General features: G+C 37.9%; 1 protein-coding gene across 8 annotated transcripts in view; it reads left to right on the top strand.

Annotated features, from left to right (window-relative positions):
• Arap2 (ArfGAP with RhoGAP domain, ankyrin repeat and PH domain 2) overlaps positions 1–23,035 on the top strand; it is a 163,565-nt gene that overhangs the window by 56,808 nt on the left and 83,722 nt on the right. For all 8 annotated transcript variants that reach the window (XM_005074391.4, XM_040747092.1, XM_040747090.1 and 5 more), the window contains 2 exons: positions 1,863–1,983; positions 9,967–10,145. In XM_005074391.4, coding sequence (XP_005074448.1) covers positions 1,863–1,983; positions 9,967–10,145 — 300 coding nt within the window. The remainder of the gene's footprint in view (positions 1–1,862; positions 1,984–9,966; positions 10,146–23,035) is intronic.

Below are 23,035 nucleotides of genomic sequence, written 5' to 3'. Positions count from 1 at the left end.
CATGACCTTAGCCTCCCCGAGCCCCCCTTGGCTCCTGCAATCCCTCTTCCATTTCTTTAGGAGAACTCTTAGACCTAGGCCCTGTGCTTGGCTGTGGTTTTCTGCACCTGCTTCTATCATTTGCTGGGTAAAGCCCTGTGCATGTATGTGACAGTTGTGTAGATTTTGGTCTATTTGTAAGGCTCCTAGAAGTGAGATCAGATCTGTCTCTGGTGTTTAGCTGGCTTTTGGGAACCCGTTCCCCATGCTGGATTATCTTGCCCAGCCTTTATGCAGGAAGAGGGTCTCAGTCCTACCTCAACTTCATGTGCCAAGCTTTGTTCAAGTCCATGGGAGGCCTGTTCTTTTCTGAATGGAGACCAAGGAGGAGTGGTTGGGGACAGGGGCAGATGGGAGTGGGCACAGGAGGAGAGGAGGGAGATGAAACTGTATATGTATGTAAAATGTATGAAAAATATCTGCATAAAATAATATAAAATTAAAATTAAAATATCCTAGTGAGGACACCCACATTCCCCAGTTAAGCTCTGCTTCCTAAAGTCCCCTGCCTTCTGCATTATGGTTTCCAGTGGGGTCCCACATGCTTGGCACATGACCTTGTAAGAAGATTTTCCTACTCAAACCAGAAAATTTTGATGCTACCATGGAAGGGAATGGAAGGAAAGCCATTAAGGGCCTTGGGAAATACTTCTGATATTCAGACCTTCTGGGATGTGAGGATGTGTTTTTACAGCCTCATATTTCTTTTCAACCCTGCTTTCTTCATTATTTACTGGTTTTCTTGGGGGAGAGTTCTATTTCTCATTATCCTCCCTCTGTTATGTTTATTTGGTCTGTCTGATCAGAATTCTGCTTTTTCCATTTAGCATTTTGATGAAAGTTAAGTCTTTTAATAGTCAGGATCAAATTTCACCATGTTTATAAACACACTTCTCAACACTTTAAAAGATTTGAGTCCCTGCATCTTTTTACTTATGTGTTCTGTAGTTTGAATTCTGACCTTAAGTTGCCTGGTGTTTAAGTGTTTAAGGAGTCTGAAGTTTCTTTCTAACACAGGGCACAAGAAGTATTTTACTCTCAATAAATCATTCAGGTCATTCTACCAAATGGTTTGGGAGTTCTAAGAAAAACGAAGATTGAGAGGAAGTGGTTAGAGTCTTGATGACATTGAATGTAAAATGATAATGTGTGTGTGAATGCAGATTGCCAGCAACAGACACACCTTTCTCCATTTGTTTTTGTTTTTCAGGGACATCGTTTTACACTGTATCTCAGGGGTAGCATCAAACCTCTCATGTTAGGGGATTAAAGCTGTGTAACTCCCATGCCTGGCTTTTCCTTGCCCATTTTGCATTAGATAGTGAAAATAAAAAGTGATTTGGTATGAGACCGGAGTTCTCATCATCAGACCATTGAGAATGAGCTTAGTTAAGGAATCTGGAAGACTCTTTTGCTATGTTTTGTTCTCTCTATAAAGTAGCAGTATTTCGAGATGGGTCCGTGACAGTTCCTGTTGTGGCCAGCAGATGCCTGCAAACACCGTTGAATCACTGTGAGAAGACCGAATTAGAGACTAATTCTGGGTGTAGGAAGTGAACATTGCTGGTCTCTTAGTGTTATTTTTATTATATGGTGCTCTTCCTTTTAAATCCAGGTAATTAGAAAGTTGAAAAGGTGATTTCTCCTAAAAGCACAGAACACTTCATAGTTTTACAGAATTGAAAATCGGTGTATTTGTTTATCACATTATATTTTTACATAGAAATCATGAAAGAAAAACTGTTGGGAAACCTGAGCTGTTCTTACAAGATCTTCAGAATTTCATGTTCATCTGTCTTCATCTTCTTCTCTAACTGATACAGGAGATGTACTCAAAAGGAATAATCCCTCTCACTGCGATAGCCACAGTACGGGCTCAAGGAGACAACAAATTTGAGATTGTCACAACACAAAGAACTTTTGTTTTTAGAGTAGAAAAAGAAGGTAAGATTATTTTCCACTGGCTACCCCTGATTGTTCTCCCTCCTCTTTCTTCTGAGAATCTGGCTATGTTACTCACTCTTGCACAGAACTCACTGTTCAGTTCACAGGACAGGCAGACCTTGAACTCTGCATCCTCTGGCCTTAGTTCCTCAAGCCCGAGATTTCAGGCACACACCTGTGCCAAAGATAATTTCGTTATCGCTATCAAGATGCATAGAGCCCTTCCTTTCCTACAAATCAGGTTAATAAAACAGGTAAATGAAAATATAAAGCCACTTTAACTCTACTAGTTTCAAATATTTTACCTTTTAAAAAGAGTTTTTTTTTTTTTGTTTTTTTTCACGTGCAATATTAAAACCTAAGTAAATTTACAAGTTACTCTTTGTGAGTTTACTGTTCCACAGGAGTCATTAAGTACGGGATAATTCTTTAAGCGGTAGCTATATAACTGTGAAAATGGACAGAAAATATTCTTTCACAGAGACCACTTTAATGTAAGATTTGAATAATGTAAAATGGGTACTTAAAGCTAAAAAGCAATGGTCCAAATTATAAGTGAGTTGATTTTAGGGAAGCATGCACAAGGAAGTTCTTAGCTAAATGAACTTGGGGTTATAGATCTTGTACTGACTATAGTCACTGAGTTATTTTCATGGGAATCATTACTCTGGGTCTCCTGATACAAAGATGACAGGTGGGGCAGAGAGATAGTTCAGCAAAGAAAGATCCTTGCTGCTGAGAAAGATAACATGAGTTTGTCCCTGGGGACCAAAACTTGGGAGGAGAGAATTGCCTGCTGCAAGTTGTCTTCAGACTTCCATATGCATAAGACACATGTGTACCTTCATTCCTAAGTGCCTGTGTGAGCATGTGCTTTTGTGGTGAATTTACATGCGTGTGCATGTACACACACACACACACACACACAGTAAATGTGAACACAAAGTAGAACTGTGACCTGTGATTTTTGAATTGAGTCTAAAAATATATAGAAGAGTATTTGGAGGTAATAGGATTCACAAGTTCTGTATTGTGTACTTGTTTGATTTTCATGATGCACTATGGGTATAACCCTAAATAGTTTTAAATCATACAGGTAAGGTCAGTCACTTGATGGAATTACAAGAGACTGACCTTATATTAGAACCTATTGTGTGGCAGATTTATACGTGACCTGATTTTTAACAAAGTGTTTTCTTAGTGTACTCTGTTTCAATAATAATTGCACAAGGAACTTACTTAATGCTGTGTACATACCAGACATTTTGTCAAATTCAGCAAAGTAACCTTTTAAGGCAGCTTGCATGAGCATTGTCATACTTTACACACAGGAGCATCTAGCTGTAGGTAGGAACTACTGTGATGCTAAGCACTGTGGATCTTAGCCCTTTATACTGCTCCACTCCCAGAACATGTGTTAGTCTGTGGCACAAAGAAAGTGTTCAATAAATATGTATTTCTAGAAAGTTCTCATTATTATTGAAGGTAATCAGTAGTGAGTGTACCAAGCTGCCTGTCAGGGAGCAGTGCTTTCCAGACTTTGATTGCTGATGATTTATGATATCAAACTAGAAGCTTATGTTGCTGCTGAAAACAAAAAACACCACACTAACCCTTCGAAAGTAGCACGAAAAGTGTCAGAGCAGTGCTTAGAGAGAATACTGTACTGTGTACAAATCTATGCAGACGTTGCATATGTCTAGTATAGAAAACATTTCATATTTCTATATAGTTTAAAATACATTTTTAACTAAAAGATCATCATAACACTTGCTCCCTTCTATTTCCTCTGCCCAGGCCCTCCCAAATGTTCATCATCCAATTCCTTTCATGTTTTCCCCTCAAGCTCAAGATAGCCTCCTCTTCCCCAAGTATTATTCTCTCTCTCTCTCTCTCTCTCTCTCTCTCTCTCTCTCTCTCTCTCTCTCTCTCTCTCTCTCTCATTCTCTCACTCTCTCACACACACACTCACATGTATTCAGAAATACATAAATACAGCCTTCTGAGGTTTTGCACACACACATATACACACACACACATGTGCACACACATATTCAGAAATACATAAATGCAGCCTTCTGAGGTTTTGCTGTTTGTGTGTATGTGGTTTCAAGGATAACAACTTTGTACTGGATAGCCAATTAGGGTTCTCCTCCCTGGAAGAGGCGAACATTCTCTTTCTCATAATTCATCAGTTGCCTGTAGCTCATGGTATGCACCGTGAGAATTTTCCCCCTTCTATGTAACATGTCTGTTTAAATTGCTATTGTTCAGATCTTGCTTATGCTGACAATCCTAGGAGAAGCAGTGACACAGCTACCATGTTACCTGAGCCATAGATTCAGGAGCTGTTATGTTGTTATGTAGATGTATCCATTATTGTGGATTCTTCATCATCCATTGATCTCTGCATTGTGTCTAGTTGAAGGGGTTTTTTTTTTTAATGGTCTCCATTTACTGTAAGGAGAAGCTGCTTTGATGAAGGTTGGTAGCCACTTATGGGTGAGTATATGAAAAAAATTTAGAGTATACTAAGGAATTATTCTTGCCTAGCAAAGTGGCTATAGATTCTTAGACCTGTGTCTTCATCAGCCCTGAAAAGATGGCTACGTTTCTAATACCAAACATCAGTCCCTCCTGTAGAGCGAATGTTCAGTCTGATTAGACCCCTTTGATTACTATCAACATGTGACTGCCATTTGCTATACCTTTATGGATATCTTACCAGTTTTGTCATTGTTGTGGTTCATAGATGCCACAGCTGGGTAGGATTATTAATTGCCTCCCTCCCTTGGCAGCTTGGATAGTATTTCATGGTATTATGGAAACTATACTGCAGGACAGTGACTCCCAAAACAATGTAGACTCTGACTGTTACCCGTGGTTAACTCTCAGAATTTGAAGATAAGCTCATGCTGCTGAATACACTGCACACTTAGGACACAGATTAATTGAGTTGACTTGGTATTTACAAGAAAACAACACCTGTACAGAAATCATTAACCCGGCTTACAACCTAAATCTGGCCACAGAAGTCTTGTTGGTCCACAGTTACTCTGACTCATTTATATATCAGCCCAACGTGCTTGCAAGCCTCCACCCTGGAGTGTTTTGTAGAGCATTGTGTGTGAGTAGCTACTTTTGCAAATTGTAACTAAAACACTTTTGCAGTTTGGCGTATTTCACATTCATACCATGTGGTTTTGATTATTCTGGGTGTCATAATAAAATATTGGTATTTTCTTAATTAAATGTGAATTATATTAAAATAGAATTACTTTGAAAATTGTCTTCTCAGAGAGAAATCTCTCATTGACTCCTCTTGTTCTGGGGCAGAAACACTGGAATGGGTGTGGAGTTCATGCTGCTATGGTTCTCAGTCATAGCTGCACATATATAGAACTTTTCAGACGGCTGACACTGTGAGGATCTGCTTCTCAGGATTGGAGCAGAGCTTAACAGTTCTGATTGGGGGTTCCTTGGCCCGATACTGTTCTCAGAACTGGGTTGTCAATTTTAGATGCTATGTTTCTGTCTATCTGAGCACATTGCAGACCCTGGGAAGTGGGCTAGTCAGACACTCAACTCTAGGCACTAGACAGTCCCACAATGTTGCTCTGACTCTGATACCCAAGAGGTTCTTAAATTAAAAACAGTTTCTTAGACCTGGCATAAGAAGTACACCCTGGTTGTTTAGGGGAGTTATAACAGGGTCAGAAGCAAATTCTGAAATGTTTTCAACCTCTTCATTATTCGCTGGTCTTATTCTCATTAAGGGTAGCTTTTTGCTCTGATGATTACTTCATGGTGTTTTTGAAATCTCTTAAAGATTTTTTAGGCCCATGCTAGGATTCCTAAATCCTTTTAAAAATGTTGTTTTCCAAATGAACAAAGGCATTCTTAAGTCTGTATCTACTTTTCACCATATCTATGTTGGGACTTCTGAATAATACTAGTAATATACTACATTCTTTCCTATACATGCATACATATGATAAATTTAATTCTTAAATTAGAGACAGTAAGATGACCAGCAATAGCTTATGATAAAGCAGAACAGTTGTGACAACATAGTTTTGTAAAACTTACACAATATGATCATTCTTCTAAAAATTCTGAGTATCCTTTTAGCTTTTTTCACATTGATATCCTTGGACATATTCTAAATTTCCATGTGTTGTTGTGGCCACACTTCAACACCATTACTAAATACAGGTACTGCACAGCCATGGTGTTTTACTTGATAACTAAGATGGCTACTTCATGCCTAATATAAGAACATTTCATGCAGAATGGATTGTATATGCTGGGATAAGAGATGCCCCATGTCTTAAAGCCGAACAGAGTGGGATGGCTTAAGGTTTTAGCACACTACTAAGAATGGCATGTAATTTAAAGCTAATTAATTGCTTGTTTTTGGAATTTCACACATTTTTAAAAACTGTAGTTCACTGGTTCAGCTACAGTAGCACCTAGCTCGTCTCAAACCATTTATCAAATGGAAAATGATTATTTGGTTTGGAAATTGTCAAAGCATGTTTCCCTCATCTAAGGATGCACATATGCACAGCCTAAGACAAATGACCCTTACAATCTGTTTTATTCTGTTTATATTATCTCTTTACTGTTTCTCTCTGTTTAGTGAACTGGATGTTCTTGTTATTTCTTGCTGTTGTTTTTTTTAATGCATGGAATTTGTTAGCTGAAAATTCAATATATATGATCAACAAACAAATTTAATCAATAAAAACAACACACACACACACACACACACACACACTGCATTCTCTATACTCTCACTCCCCACTCCTACTTAATTTCCTTTCACCACTGTTACGATGTCATCCTCCTAAAGGTTCATTTCCTGTATCTATGTCTTCTTTGTGTCGTTTTGTTTACACCCTGATTTTTAACCATCATTATAAGTGTAACCAAATATCCATTGGAACTTGCTGGCCTAACAGTTTTGTGTACAACTGAAGATGACTGTCCCTCTCCCAGAATCTAACAGTTTTGAGGAATTCAGCAGTCAGGGATAGGGGTCCATGAGCCTGTCCTCAGTCTGTGATTGGCAATTGGCAGTCTTGATCAGGCCCAATTCAGGTAACTACAGATGTAATAAAATGACAATGACTGCTTTGTGTGGAAGATAGCATTGCAAGTCACTCACTTCCCTCCCTTTTTGCCTCCTAAATTCTTACCATGTTTCTGAAATGTTCTCTGAGCCTTTTGAAATTGAGGGCTGCTCCATATTAAGAGACACATGCCTGGTACTGTAAACCTGGTCCAAACCCCATGACTGGGAAGGTCATAGACCCTCCCTACTATTTTATAGTTAAATAGCCTTGGAACTAAAGTATAGTCTCAATATTTATGTGTATATGCATAGAAACAACTTTTATCATTGGAGAAACGTCTCTTTGTAGTGAACAGTAGTGCATGTGTAGACAAAAGAATCCTCAAGGGGCTTAGAATAAATTTTAGGTGAGTTTTCAGTCCCAACCAGGACATTCATTTATTCTTTGTCTATTTCCCATTACTGTTGGAAGACTCAGGAGCCAAATAATCCTAGGGATAGATCCATTTGTCTCAGTACTGCCCTAATAGAAACACTCAAAAGATGCAGTTGCCAATTTCAAATTATTTCTTGAGAAACTGAGATGTAGCTTACTGTGGTCTAAATGCCACAAAGCTTTGATCTGCTTTATTATGTTACATTTATGTTTGAAACTGTTTTTTGAATATTTAGCCAAGCAATCATCCTTTACATGACTTGGCAGAAATATCTTGTATGTAACCAACGTGCACAAGTAATAACCACCGTAAGGTTATTATAGTACACTTTCCTAGTGCAGCCTGAACCTGCTGCTGAAGATGTCATGCTGTGGAGCAATTGTTGCTTGCTGGCATTGACTAAGGATTCTGGAATACTTGCAGATGTATAACAGCACTGGGGATATGCAATATCACAAAAGCAAAGTTGGCTTTGAGCATTGATAGGAGTCTCTTTAGTACTTCAAAAGTTGTGATAATTTAGTAATTAAGATTTATCGTGAAGTAGTTTTGTTTTCTTAATTCAGTATGAGTGTATCTCAAAAGGAGACTGTGATCCACAGTGAAGTTGTGGCTTCTCTGATAGGCATTCCAGTCAGAAAACGTGTCCTATATCCCCTGGTTTGGCTTTGGTTACCTTTTCTTTGAAAAAATTTGCTACATGAGATTCAGTCTGTTTTATTTTTTTTTCTTTTGTCCTGATAATCCCTTCCCTGTTTGGTTTCGAAAGCTACTGTTGTCCTTGCAGATAAAGTTTGACTCCTGGTTTTTGCATGTTTTCTCACTGTACATTTGACACTTATCCGCATCTATGGGTGTTTTCTTGTAGAGGACATCTCTGCTCACAGGTTGCTCCTACTCTGCTGAGGTATGCCAGTGTCCTGAAAATGGGCAGTGTTCTGTGAACTGGATTGCCCTGCCTTATTTCATAGCCATCTTATAACATCAAACTTCCTTTTATTCTGGGCCGTTTATTTTAAGTGAACTTTCATGAATCAGCTATGTCTTACTCCCTTTAATATACCAACACTGTGAATATTCACATGTTGTACTTGATCTCTATTGTCTTGTTCCTGAACTCTCCATTGATTGGCCTACCAGTCATAAACATAGGCATCTCAATCCTGTCTCTTCCTTGTTAATCATTCTGAAGTGTTCTTCCTTTGTTTCTGTAATCTAAAGCAGCTAGTGGATGATTTCTGCTCATATTTCTCATAATTCCCTGTGAGTGAAAAATTATCCATATGCCCCTCTTTAAGTCCCTGAACCAGTGTTGGTTCCTGATGCTTTTTTTCCCTTGTGTTGTCCTTACTTAGAATCCTGCTCTGTTCTTTAGGCTTCAGTTTGATTTTTCACATTGTTCCTCACTCTCAAGATCTGTCACAAGTCCCCCCCCACCTTTTATGCTGCCAAATGCAGTTGTGTATCAGTTGAAATAATTTTTATTATAATTTTAGCATTACCTTTTCCAGTGACCTTCAGCAAATCACTTACCTCAGTTGAATGGACTCATATATTACTTGATACCATTTGTATGACATTTATTCTAGTCTGTGCTCCATTATCTGTTCAAGTCTAACTTGACTTATTGTTTCGATTGCTCTTTGGAGACTATATCACATTTCTATGTCCGTAATACAATATGTGGTACATAATTGAAGGTCACTTGGCTTGTACAGAGAGAGCATGAATACCATGTTTAATTTGCCAGCTGAATTTCAAAGCTTTCTTTTCTAAGTATTTCCCTGTTTCATCCTCCAGTTGAGTACTGATGCTACTTTCTTCTGTACTCAGCATTTTTACGAGGCTCAGACCAAGCACCTGACAGACAGCTTACAGGAAAACGTGTTACAGAGAGCTCAGTACCTGGCCACTTAGCCCCACGTTCTTGGGAAGAGCTTGCCAGGAGAGTAGGTCAGAAGTTTCTTGACCTACTTAGAGAGAAAAAGCAGAGAGGATGAAAGACACTTATCACTGGGTATAGCCTTCAAAAGAAGTACTCTTTGTATAGTGACTTCTTCCAGCTGTGACCCTATACTCACTTTCTATTACTTCCCAAAGTAGTGCCACCAACTGGGGAGGGAGACAAGGAAACCCAATCTCCTAAATCATCTAAAAGTGTTTCTCAGGCATGAATAGACTCATAGGCCTTGTGGAGTTTTCTTAAGACGTTGAACCTTCTTTGGGGTTGGAATGGAGCCTGAGATGTGTCCTTTCTTGTATGGTCCTAGAAGAAACTCATTTTTCTGGATCCAGGACATCTACATAGTCTTTTCTGTTCTGCTGAATTCGAACTCTTGCCTCTGCTGACAGTGGAGTTTAGACTACGGTTGTGATAAAGAATTTGTATGTAACTTGCTTTAAAGCAAGCTGATCTCATGCTGATGTCTTATGCCCACATGTCTTATATATACTCTCCTCTAATTTCAGAAGAGAGAAATGATTGGATCAGCATATTATTAAGTGCACTGAAGTCACCATCCCTTACTGCACAGTTGCAAGCAACCATGGCACCCGAGAAATGTGGATATCTTGAATTGAGAGGCTATAAAGCCAAAATTTTTACTGTATTAAGGGGAAATAGTGTGTGGCTTTGCAAAAATGAGCAGGTAAGCTTTGTTACATTAATTGTAAATTGCTATTCTTTGATGATAGCAACTGTGTTTGCTTTTGAGAATTATTTGTGTTTTTTTTTTCTGTTAACTTTTTTACTATTTTGACCCAGTTGGGTGATCTTAGGCGTGATTATTTACTTTTATTTCTCTTCAGCTTTGGAGGTTGGTGGAGTTTTGTAGCTGCATTTATGCTTTTATTTATAGTCTTGCTGTTGCTTTAAATACTCCACTATCAATAACAAAGAAAATCTGGTTGAATGCATTGTTTCAGAAAAGTACTTCCATCAGACCCGAGGCTGCATGCCACATTTTTAACAGACTGAGGAAGTAGCATTGTTGAAAAGAGTTGTTGAAATGTATACCTTAGTTGAAGTAAATATAGCTGTCAGAGAATAATTGAGAATAAGTACAGATATTGTCAAATGGGACTAATTCCATATCTGTATGATAGAAAATTAGAAGACAATAACAAGTAGCCAGGTGTATTAGTTACTTTTCTATTGATGTAAAAACAGCATGACCAAGGTACCCTATGGAAGAAGAAATTGATTTTAGCTTAAGGTTCTAGAATAAATAAGAATCCATCATGGCTGAGAGGCATGGCAGTGAGAATATTAAGCTGAGACCACACATCTTGAACCATAACCATGAACACAAATCAGAGAGAGTGAACTAAGTGACAAAGATGAAAGCTCTCAAAGCCCAACAGCAATAACATACTTCTTCCACCTCCCCCAACCAGTGCTGCTAACTGAAGACCAAGTATTCTAAAATCTGAGCCTATGGGGGACATATCTTATTGAAACCAACACGCCAGGTGTATTGTCTGCATTTTTCTTTGAACAGATATTCTGTTTGTTATGAAACTGTTTTGGTGGTAGAGCCACATTAAAGAGAAGTGAATATATATGTACTATATATATGCATTTCACATATGCGTAAGTAAATGGCCTTTAACTATTAAATTGTTGAATTAAGTTAATAGGAAACACTACAAAGATAGTTAAATATTTTTGTGGAAACTTGTGGATAAAGTATTTTTCTGTGTTTTGTAAGCTTTATACTTGACTTTGTAGTATAGGCTTCCTTTTCTCTACTATTTTAGACTTTTATATGTAAAAGAAAATTCTTCCTCATTAGGTGCTTATTTCCTATTTGAGGATGAAAGAATATATTTTGAGTGTCTAACCTAAGGTGAATTCATTTAATAGTGGACTACAAGAATAGAGATGTCCTCTTTTCCTGCCAAAGACAGTTATCAACTCAAAACAAGCAGTCGTTACAAACTGAAACTACAAATCTTAGGCAAGGCATTCTCAAAATTCAGCATGAATGTATTCATTATTTTTTGAGGGGGGATGGATATCTTAGCCAATTAGTTGTGGAAGGAATTATTGAGTGACACAAGCAAATTATTAATGTGAATATTTAGCATAGTCCTAAAATAGTGACATACAGCTTAGTGATGTATATGAACTGTGTGTGAATTCTATTTCTGAAGTTAGGTGATTAAAATCTTTCTCATAGAAATTCAGGTTAAAAATTCATAATTTGCATGTGTCTGTGTTGAAGCTACTTTGGAAAATTGAGGGATTAATTTTTTTCACTTGCACAGACCAAATATAGTTCCTGTTACTCATTTCATTGCTCACATTAGCTAGATCATCTGTGTTTGTGGGTTTTTTTTCTAGAAATAATATGCTTTTCGAACTTTATTAACCCTTTGGGGGAAAGCAGATTTTTATATGGAATCATTGCTCTAGTAACAGTATTTGAAGGCAAAATCTAAAATGCTTGTCTCTGGTAGAGTGCCAGGTTCTATGCTAATTAATTAATAAATACTGATTTTTTAATATTGCTTATAATTATAGGAAGGAAAGCCTCTCATGTGTGCATTAAGGATGAGGAAAATGAAGTTTACCTAGTTAGTACACAACTGTTTCATCATGCCAAGCTTAATTTAAAACTAGAGTTTTCTAACACTAATCTTGTTTCTTATTAAAGGCTTGGTTTAAATCTCTTCTGAGTTTCTATCTTTTAGAAATAGGCACGAATTAGTTTTGTGACTAATTTCATTGCCTAGGACTTTTAGGGCCTGTGCTCGGTTAATGTTGTGTCAGGCTGTGCACTCTCAAAGGACTGTGCTTATCCAGAAGGGCAGTTTTATCTGCAAGGGTGAAATGCCAGGCAAGAGAAGCGACAGGTAATAAGTTCAGTGCTTTTGCTGCCTGGGCATTTGTTTGCTTTTCCTTTTTGAGACAAGATCTCTTGTAGCCGATGACCTTGAACTCTTGGTACTCCTGTCTCTACCTCTCAAGTGTTGAGGTTACAGTCCTGAGCCTTTATATCTTTCAGTGCTGGCTTCTATGAGTAGGCATTATGTAGAGGTCCAAGACACTGGGCAATAAATAAATTTGAGAACTAGAAACACTTTCATTTACATAAGTATTGAATAAATAATTTAACAACAAATCAGTAGAACTGGAGCACACATCATCTTGAGATTAGTAAACATATTTTTAATGTATGTTTTTCAGTCTTTTTTTCCCTATACATTGAGGTACTGATATTTTACCTTTAAATATATATTTTAGGGTGTATGCGTGTGTGTGTGTGTGTGTGTGTGTGTGTGTGTGTGATGCTTGTATCATATTATATAGAATCAACTTGACTAGTGGATAAGTTGAGCAAGCCATGCATGTTTTGGCCTCAACACTACTGATCCAACTTTGATACCTTTCCATTTTGGTGAATGCCTTATTTTCTGGAGGAGAGCTGTTTATTGATGATCTCATAGGGAAACAGGTAATGGCAACAATCTTGTGGCCTGCTCAGATAGGACAATCTTTCTCAACACACAGTTTCATCCAAGTGAGTGCGTTGGCACAGAATGGTGAGGATATTTATTTGATGTAAAATCTAAATGTTTGAGCTAGGTGATGGTGACACGCACCTTTAGTCCCAGCACTTGTGAGGAAGAGGCATGTGGATCTCTGAGTTCAAGTCCAGCCTGGTCTATAGAGTATATTCCATGAAAGCCAGGGCTACATAGAGAAACTCTGTCTCAAAAAATGAAAAACAACAACAACCCCCCAACCCCCAATGTAAGCATTTTATATATATACACACTCACACACCAGTTTCTTTTAAAGGCTATGAAACAAATATATTAATTTAAAATATGAGTTATTCATATTTGAACTTTTGTATCATAATTTTTTGTTGTATCTATATAACAGCTATATAACAAAACATGGTTGTTTTTATTATGCATAAGCAGTGAATTAGAGAATAAGAGAGAAATTAAAATGTATCCTTTAACCCAGGAATTATCTTCAGTTTTCTTTCTGTCAGTGGATACACAGTTTCATTAATTTGTTGATTATTCCAGTAAGAGTAAACAGTGGATAGAGGTGAATGTTGACCATTACAGAGACATCACATTTATCCTAAACACATGTGAGGATCCTGGGAGGTTGCAGCAGGTGGTTTTTATTCCTGCTCTGCTGTAACTACCTGTCTCAGGTAATGCAGTTATTCTTATGAACTTGTGTCATCATTAAGGCAGGAGGATGGCTGTTTCCAAGGCTGTTATTACTTTGTTGAAATTTCAGATTTTGTGGCCTGATCCAGGTTAGTTGATTTAACCTTTGAGATGTGTGGTTCATATGCATCCATGAAGGTATCATATTTGGTTCAGTAGCATGAGAATCCAAAACCACACACTATGAAATGCTGCTCAGTTTTTTTTTTTTCCTTCCTAAGTAGTAGGCATCCAACTCAAAGGGGAATAGGAATCCTGGAGTTGGATAATATGTGAAATTTCCTTCACCCACGTTAGTAGCAGTGGGCCTTTCATTCACTTATTCACCCTGGGTGATATCTTTTTTCTATTAATTTTACTCTAGAATAATCTTTGCTCATCTGAGCATTTGAAAAGATAGGAACTGACAAACATTTTAGTAAAAAATTAAGAACTATTGTAGTATAGTTTTAGAATTTGAAAGATTGTTCATAGAACACTGTACATAATTTTGAATGGGTCTGGAACCTGCACTGTTATTGTTGCACCCTTACTGAAGTGTCAGTAATTTGTAGAAATGTGTACTGTGTTCAGCTTTTCTTGAAATTTTGCCTGACCTTTTTCTTTTTACTTACTGTAGAGTTGTATTATCAGTGACTTCTTCCAAGGGTTAAATAAAAATCTGCCAGGCATGGTGACACATGCCTTTAATCCCAGCACTTGGGAGGCAGGGGCAGGCAGATCTCTGGGAGTTCGAGGTCAGCCTAGTCTACAATGTGAGTTCCAGGATAGCCACGGCTACACAGAGAAATCCTATCTGGAAAACAAACAAACAAATCCAGTTGTATCATTGGAAAGTCAGGAAAAAAGGGAAAGCCGTTAGACTTATTTCATTTGCTTGATCCCCTGGGTTTCTTTCACTTTGTATGGGCAGAAGTCACTCTGCTTTGAATAGTTGCTGTTTCAGAGCATTTCCTCCAGTCCCTGAAGATGCTTTCACAGCTCCAGCCTGCCTGCAGGCACATCTTCAGTAATCTTTTTCCTTATTTCCTGAGCCTGTCTCTAGTCCCGAGACAAGAGTATGCATTTTCTCACTTAAAACCACCACGAACTCACTTTTGCCACAAACGCTTTTATGACTTTTGAAATTCCCTCTCGTTCTTAAGAGCATTGGTGCGAGCCTGCTGGCAGTCTTGTTGCTCATGTGTACTGTGTTCTCCGACTGGTCCTCGCTCCGTGAGCAATAGATGCCAGCCCGTGTTTAACAAGAGCTTCTGGTTTCCTGACTGCTCAGTTCAGAGGCTGCCTCCTTCCCTTGCTTCATGCACTTTTCTTCATTAGTACACCGTTGGATCTGAAACCCAGAGGGGCTCTCAGGCTGCCTGGCAGAGAGACAGGAGGGGAATTACATTAAATACAGCCTGAGGTGTTTTTAGTCTTTTCTTCTTCCAGCTAGACTCTAAGGAGAAGGGGAAAGAGATGAAGAATTAGAGAAGACCCTTGTTAGAGAGGCAAATAACATCTTGGATACCAACACTAAGGTTCTTTGCCTAATTACGCTGTTGCAAAGCAGTGCATTGCCCTCACCACATAAGTCAAATGTTACCCCTTTCCTACATAGTTCTGTCTCAAAAGTCTTCTCTGTTTCAATTTTTGCACATTTTCTTCTATTCCTTATACCTGCTTATATTTTATATACTTGGAGTGTGTTACAATAGTGACAGTATTTTCGTATTACCATTTCAACTCTGTTTGAAAGGACTTCTGTAATTGGATGTGTTTAGGTTATACTATAGTCATTATGTTTCTAGATTCCTCTGTCCATTTAGGAAATTGTGGAAAGCTGATTGACCTCTGCTATCTGGAAATGTTGTTTGTAGTGAGAGTATTACTAAAACTTACACCCAGGAAATTTCTGAGAATCTTTGTACAATATTGTTATCTTTCATTTTTTTTCTCATACATGTGATGTGATGTGTGTTTATACATGTGTGGTGTATGGCCGTGTGTATGTGTGTGAGTGGGAGTGTGTGTGTCTGTGTGCATGCGTGTGTGTGTAAAGGTGTGTGGAGGTGTGTGAATGCCTGAGGGGACCAGAGGTTGACATTGACATCAAGAGTCTTCCTCATTCCTTTCTGCCTTATGAACTAAGATAGGGTTTCTCAGCTGAGCCAAGATCTCACCAGAGTGGGTTTTCTCACAGGCCAGGGTGCCTGGGGAGCTTGTATCTCTATATTCTAAGCACTAGCGCCAAGATGACAGGCAGGCTAGCATTTACATGTGTTCCGGAGTTCCTCAGGTTTTAAAAATGTCAGGTATGTTAACCACTGAGCCATCTCCCCATTCTTACACTCTCCTCAATCAATTCAAATTTGTTCTCTTTCTCTCCCCCTCTCTCTTTCTCTCTCTCTATCTCCCCCTTGCTCTGTCTACTCCTCCCCAAATGGGTGGTTGTAAACTCAGTACTTAATCCTACAATTTTTTAATAGACTGGGGAAATGAATCAATGGGCAGAAAATCTTGTCAAGCAAGCAAGAAGACTAGAGTTTGAATGCCTGGAACACATGTAAAAACAAAATACTTTACTTGGGCATCAGTATTCCAGTTTTCCTACAATGAGATGGGACATGAACATAGGAGAACCCTGACAAACCTATGAGATGAGTTGTCTTGTGTGGAACAGAAGGGCAACAAAGAGACCTCATCCCAGACAAGGTAGAATTGGAGGACTGAGAGCTGATGTTGTCCCCATGCCTCCACATTGCCACTGTTTGGTGAACAGGCCTACATTCAGAGACACTCAAACATACAGATAGATAGACATGCTGACAAACACATGGGTGAAAAGTGGTGATACTTTCCACCAACGGTATTTTACATTTGGAATGCTGCCTACTTGGGATTTGGAAAGATGGCTCAGCAGCAGGCAGTCTCTCCCAGGGGACCATGTGCACTAGAGACTGAGACAGTTCCCAGAAACCAAGTCTGGTAGCACACAACTCCATTTCTACGGGGACCCTGTGCTGTCTGCATTCATGTGACACTCTTCCCTCTACCCCTTTCTCTTTGTCTGTCTTTCTGTCTCTCTTCACTTCTCTCACACACACACATGAATAAAATGATTCTTTAGAAAACGAAATACTGTCTACAGCAGTGGTTCTCAGACCCATTAATGCAAGTCCTCAATTTGTAGTGACACCCAACCATAAAATATTTTGTTGCTACTTCATTGTTGTAATTTTTCTAGTTTTATGAATCATAATGTGAATAATTTTGGAGATAGAGGTCACCAAAGAGGTCATGGCCCATAGGGTAAAAATCTCTGATCTACAGAGTAATAAGGATCACTAACATTTTTCTTAAAAGATTTATTTGTGTGTGTATGTGTGTGGTATGTGTACTTAAATTTGCATATATACAACAGGGAGGAAGCCAGAAGAGGATATTGGATCTCCTGGAACTTGTGGTGTAGACACTTGTGAGCTAAACTATGTGGGTGCTGGGTACCAAACCTGAGTGTGTCTGCAGCAAGAGCTGCAAGTGCTCTTAGCCACTGAGCTATCTCTCCAGCCTCTTTACTTCTAAAGAGTTGTAAGTTTTTGTATTGCTAAGTAGCAATGAGAATGCTTATTCTTTTCAGTGTCTCATTTCTCACTGTGAGTTTCAAGCAAGAAGCTTCTATTGTGTTAACATGCAGCATCAACTTGCTGAATTAGAATTAAGTTATTGAATTAATTGTCATTTATAGTTGTCTCCTTGCCTTGAGATTTTATCTTTTTATGAAAAGCTTTTCTTTTAGAATTATATTTTGTTTGAATTAATTAATCTCATTGTATTTTTCTGTCTTCTTTGGTATTTTCCTTTATTTTATTTTAATTTTTTTGGCAATTCCTTTGAGACCTTTATATAGTTAAGCAATGAGATTTCACAAGATGTTTTCTGATCATTTGATTACATTTCATTTTTTTGTTAATTTTACTTTGTAGAAATTTTGTGCATAATGTAACTAAAGTATTTTTAATGATCTTAAAGTACACTGGTCCTCTGTTTTCTTAATCAATTATTATTTTCTAAATTATTTTTCCTGAACAAAAAATAGATAACAAACCAAACCAGTATGTGTAAACCCCATACTTTTTTTCCTGTCTCTGTGTGTGGTCTTTTGAGACAAGGCCTCACTGAGTTGTCTTGGCTAGCCTCCAGCTCATTGTGTATCCCAGGCTGGCCTCACACTTGTGGCAGTCCTCCTGCCTCAGCTTTCCATGTACCAGGAGGTATTTATCACCACACCTAGTATGGACATACTTTGAAATATGTGTATTATATTTGTTCCTGGTATTTCTAGTTGGTTAGACTTTCAGCACATAGACATGAAACATATTTAAGAAAACTGGCCTTGGCTTCCATTTGTTACGATTTCCTGATAGTCTACCATCTCTTCCTAATGAGTTTTTAAAATATCATGTTATATTTAGCCCACTCATTAGAAACAGATGTCTTGCTTGGTGGATTTGGGCATCTATTTGATGCTGACTGTGGCAATGGGGTTTTAACTACATAAACCCATTTGATTAAATATCCTCAAATCACAGTAAAACAAGAGGCTCTTCCTCCTAATGTAAAGTCCCTTGATGCTTTGGCATGGGAATGGAGTACTAATAGAATTTAAATAGGCCTCCGAAGGCTTGGTTTGCATGACACAGAATGAAGCCACAGGATGTAGGTGGTGACCTCACATTCTCTGGGTTGTCTCTCTGGCCAATCTCTGCATCTGGTGTTTCCTAGAAGTCTGGTGCCAATGTCATACAATGCCACATCTGTTTTCAACAAATGTTTAAGCACCAAGTTCTTAAATTCCTGGCAGAGAAAACCGAGCATTCACTATTTCTAAAAATAGGTTTGAGATTTCAGCAGGTTTGGGGTTAACAAACTCTTCTTTAATTTCTCTCTTTAGGGATCAGCATTTCATTTTGCTCTCGAACTATATGGTTTTAGCAATTCAGAATTATTCTTATTGAATAAATTTTTATAAATGACTCATTTTGGTATCTTGGTCAATATTTGTGATAAATTCATTCTGAATATTTAGTCCAGAGTTCTTCTGTGATTACAGATGAAATGGAATCATTCTGCCTATGAAACTTAGAGTGAAAGAGTTGTCTGGACATGTCAAGGTTTTAATTGATATGATTTCACTTAATACTTATAACAATACTTTAAGGTAGACTTACTCTATTTGCAAATGATGCAGTTAAGGTCTAGATAGGCAGCTTGCCAGTGCTTCTGTAGCCGGGATTCTTCCTTGAGTCTGTCAGTGTCAAGGCATTTACACAGTTGCAGTGTCTGGATCTGCTAAACAACACATATGATCCTTGTTGCTAGTGGTAATTTCTTGCTTTCTGAAAATCTGTGTTAGCCACAGAAATTAAATTTAGGGGATTGCTTACTCTGCAAGCCCTCCCTAGCCCTTTACCTTTCATAAAATATCACACACAGCCTTTTAAGGATTGAAAGTTTGACTTCTTTTGCTTTTCAATTTTTTTTTTCAGACTGAGAATAAAACTCACAGTCAGAATGTAGTTACTGGGTAATTTAATTTTTTGAACATTTAACACTCCTATTTTATTATACTTTTAAAAGCATCCTGTCAGTTTGTTACTTTGAATCATGTACTCTCTCAAGTTTATCTTGAGAATAGGTAATGCATTCCATTGACTACAGATGGAAGTGGTAGATAGAAGAGATGGGGTTCATGATAGCTCACTAGACTTGTATGCCACTCAGTGTGACTGGACATTCTTCTGAGCCTCTTTTACCTACATTAAATTGCTCCTCCCTAAAGTGATGCTGAGGGAGCTGGTGTCATTATTGTTTTTGAACACATGAACTGAAGCAGATGATGTCTCTGAACATTAGTTCTTCTTGGTGGTGTCATTTGAAAGGTATCAGCTCTTATTGAAAACATATTTATAAATACAAATTCCATACTTTCTGTCTGTCTGTGTCTGTTTGTCTGTTTGTAAGCTGGTAAAGATATTTAGCTGAAAACTATGTATTCTCGTGTGATCTTACTACAACTTGCTCTCATCTTTCCTTAGGCCATGTGCTTTATGTACCTTGTAAGTCTGATGTTACATTGTAAGTTCTAATAATATAAATTCTAGTAAAATTTCTAGCATAATTCAAGCCCTAAATCTATACAGCTTTTCCAGGACGAGTATCCCTGCTTCGATAAATAGTAAGATTCATGCTGCCTACTTCAGAGTTTTCCAGACAATCACATTAGGTAGACATTTGTAAATTCCTGAACATTAGACAGTGATTTAAACAAGCATGGCTGCAGCAAGATGGTTTTTCAGCCCTGCGCAGGATTCAAAGCCCAGGACAAATAGTAACTGAATTCTATTGTGTCCTCATGCCTGTTTGCAACTAGTAGTCTTAATGGAATTTTGTATTGTTCTCTGTATTTTACTCCACAGAAGGCAGAAGGAAGTGTCTGGGTCCTGGTATCTAGATAGTCTAGACTCAGTACTGTTGGAGTTCTGTTAGCATTTTCCCTTTGAGATTCAGTGTAATTATCAGAATCTTAGGTGAGAGTTTTAGCTTTTTAAATTACAGACTTTTATAGTTCTGCTCTTTTTTTTCACGGTGTTAATTCTCATGATGTGAAAGAGAGATGGACATAGATAATTTTGTCAAACACCCAGAAATGGGACATAGTCTGAACATGTTCTAGTAGTCTGAAAGTGGGCTAAATATCACCAAAGTATTCTTAATAAGAAATGCCATTGTTTCACATTTAATGGCTCTCAAGAGCACTGACATTTATTTTGTTACTCTGTTCTATATTTTACAGTCAATTGGTGCTTATGAGCTGTGTGTATCCTCTAATTACTCAGAACCATATGGTCATGGCACACAGTTGATAAATGGGTTACAATTTTTTATGATAAGAAAATATCATCTTTGTCTTGCTGGGGAGAACTATGGAATGCTGATCTGACCCCTACTTTGCCAGGAATTACAGCTTTAGCTGTAGAGATTTTATGCCTCGTTTGTAGAGATGAGTGCCATCCATCCAGGCAGAAACCATGATGGGCCTCATCAGTTTCGATAATGGGTTGCCATTCCCACCATCTGCTAGTCTGGTGGTCAAAGCATTATGAGCCTCTACCCTTAGTGTCACACAATGCTTACAGGTCAGGCACCTCATAGAATACTGTGGAGTGGCCTGATATCCATCTCTTGTCACCTGCCTCATTGTGGAAAATTGTCAGAAGGCCATTCAGCGAAGGTATACTATTTTATCTTGACTTTATCCCTATATCAAGTTTAGACAGGTGACTCATTTTGCTGTCCTCATCCACAGTCCTTACTTATAAAAAAAAGGCTTAGGTTTCTAGGCACACAACATTGAGAGTTTATCCAGAAGTTGCATTATCCAAAAGGGACATTTATATGGATAATTAGGAATTGGTAATTTAACTTACAAAGTAAATTCAGTCCTGCACTGATAAGTGGAAAAGTGTTAAAACCTGACCGCTTAGAATAGCTTCAGGACCCTCCTCACTTAGCATGCTGTTTGTCATAACTATACAAAGTGGAAATGTATCATTCTCCCATTCTAACTAGTTCACAATAGTCAATATTTTATTGTGCCTTTTTGCTTTAACAGTCTTCTTAATTTTTTGGGATAATATAGTTTTATATTCTTTATTCTCAAATTCTGACTTTCTATCCTAACATTGTGAGCCAGTTATTATTCTATCAGAAATGTTATAGTTTGATGATTTGTTTTCTAAATAAATCATTTTTCTGATTTTATCTATAAACCTTTACAGTGAAAAATAAAAAATAGGGTCTGGAGGGTTGACTCAGTATGTAGAAGCACTTATGACACAAGCTTGAAGACCTGTTTTAGGGTCCTAGGGATCATAGTCAGGCATGTCTACACATACACCTATAACTCCAGCCAAGCGTGTCTACATAGGTGCATGTAACTCCAGCCAGGCAAGTACACACATGTGTATTTAACTCCAGCCAGACATATCCACACATGTGTATTTAACTACAAACAGGCATGTCTACACATGTGCATGTAACTCTAGTAAGGCATGTCCACATATATTAATGTAACCCCAGCACTATGGAGAATGGCAAGAGGGAAATTGCTGGGGCTTCAATGCCACCAGCTTGTCTACAGGTTCAGTGAGAGACCCTGTCTCAAGATAATAATGTGCAAAGTGACAGACCATATCACCTGGCATCCTCCTCTGATCTCCCTCCATGCATAAAATCATGCATTCACAAGACCAGAAATATAAACATATAAAAATAAATGAATGATAGTATCATAATACATGACTTTACACAATGTGTGCCTTAAAAATGGCTCTTAATACATGCATAAATACATATATACACATATATATGGGAAAATGGTTTTATTGTAGTATTGTTAACTAAAATGCATTGGTTTTAACCACAAAAAACCTACAGGAAAGTTAAGACACAGGATTTCTTATAGTGGAACTCTGGCGAGGGCAAAGAAACACTACTGTGGACAGGAACAGGGGTCTTCTCCACACTTATTTGTCCAAAGACTTCTCAAGTACTACCATCTTCTAAAATGACCTCTTTATTTCAAGATGAGATTGCTAGACAATATGGAAAGATAAGGGCTGAAAGCCTTTCTTCTTGTAATAGGTATCTGCATGTCCTTGTATGTTGTATTTGATATATTGATCAAATGTGGGACATATCGCCTTACATGGAACAGAAATGCATAATACTCTCCCTCCCCGTGCAACAGTTAAAATAGTTGTTTTTCGATCCAGTTGTTTTTCCTTCTCAATTTTCTAAATTATCTTTAGAAGTGTCCTTATTGAAAATGGAACAATGTTTTTGTATTGTCCTTCAGTATGGATATATTTTTCTTATCACAATTTAGGAGCTCCAGGAACATTTAATCTGAATCTATTTACACAGATCATCCCCTTCTGGGGGTGGTGATTTAGCGAATATTGAGCATATTTATTGCTAAGTTACCAAGCCTGTATGATTAGGCAGCATATTGTCAACATTGTTGCTTTTATATTGTGCTCTCCTATATTCTAATTTTCAGTACAGCACTGTGAATTCAGTGTCTATCAGTGGTGAACAAAGGGTAGTTTTCATATCACAGTGGCACTAGAGGAGGTTTTCAAGAGTCTGAATGGAATATTGGGAATGTAAAATTGTATAATTGATAAGAGGGTGATGCCTTTCAAAGTAAATGAAGAGGAATACATTTCCACAGTAGGGCCAGTGTAATATGATTAAGCAAAACCCAACAGGTACATATCTTGTTCCTTTCGATATT

Source organism: Mesocricetus auratus, unplaced genomic scaffold, assembly GCF_017639785.1.
Source record: "Mesocricetus auratus isolate SY011 unplaced genomic scaffold, BCM_Maur_2.0 Super-Scaffold_100006, whole genome shotgun sequence".
Lineage (NCBI taxonomy): Eukaryota > Metazoa > Chordata > Mammalia > Rodentia > Cricetidae > Mesocricetus > Mesocricetus auratus.
The sequence above is the reverse complement of the archived record's forward strand: the minus strand, read 5'-3'. Positions and strand labels throughout refer to the sequence as shown.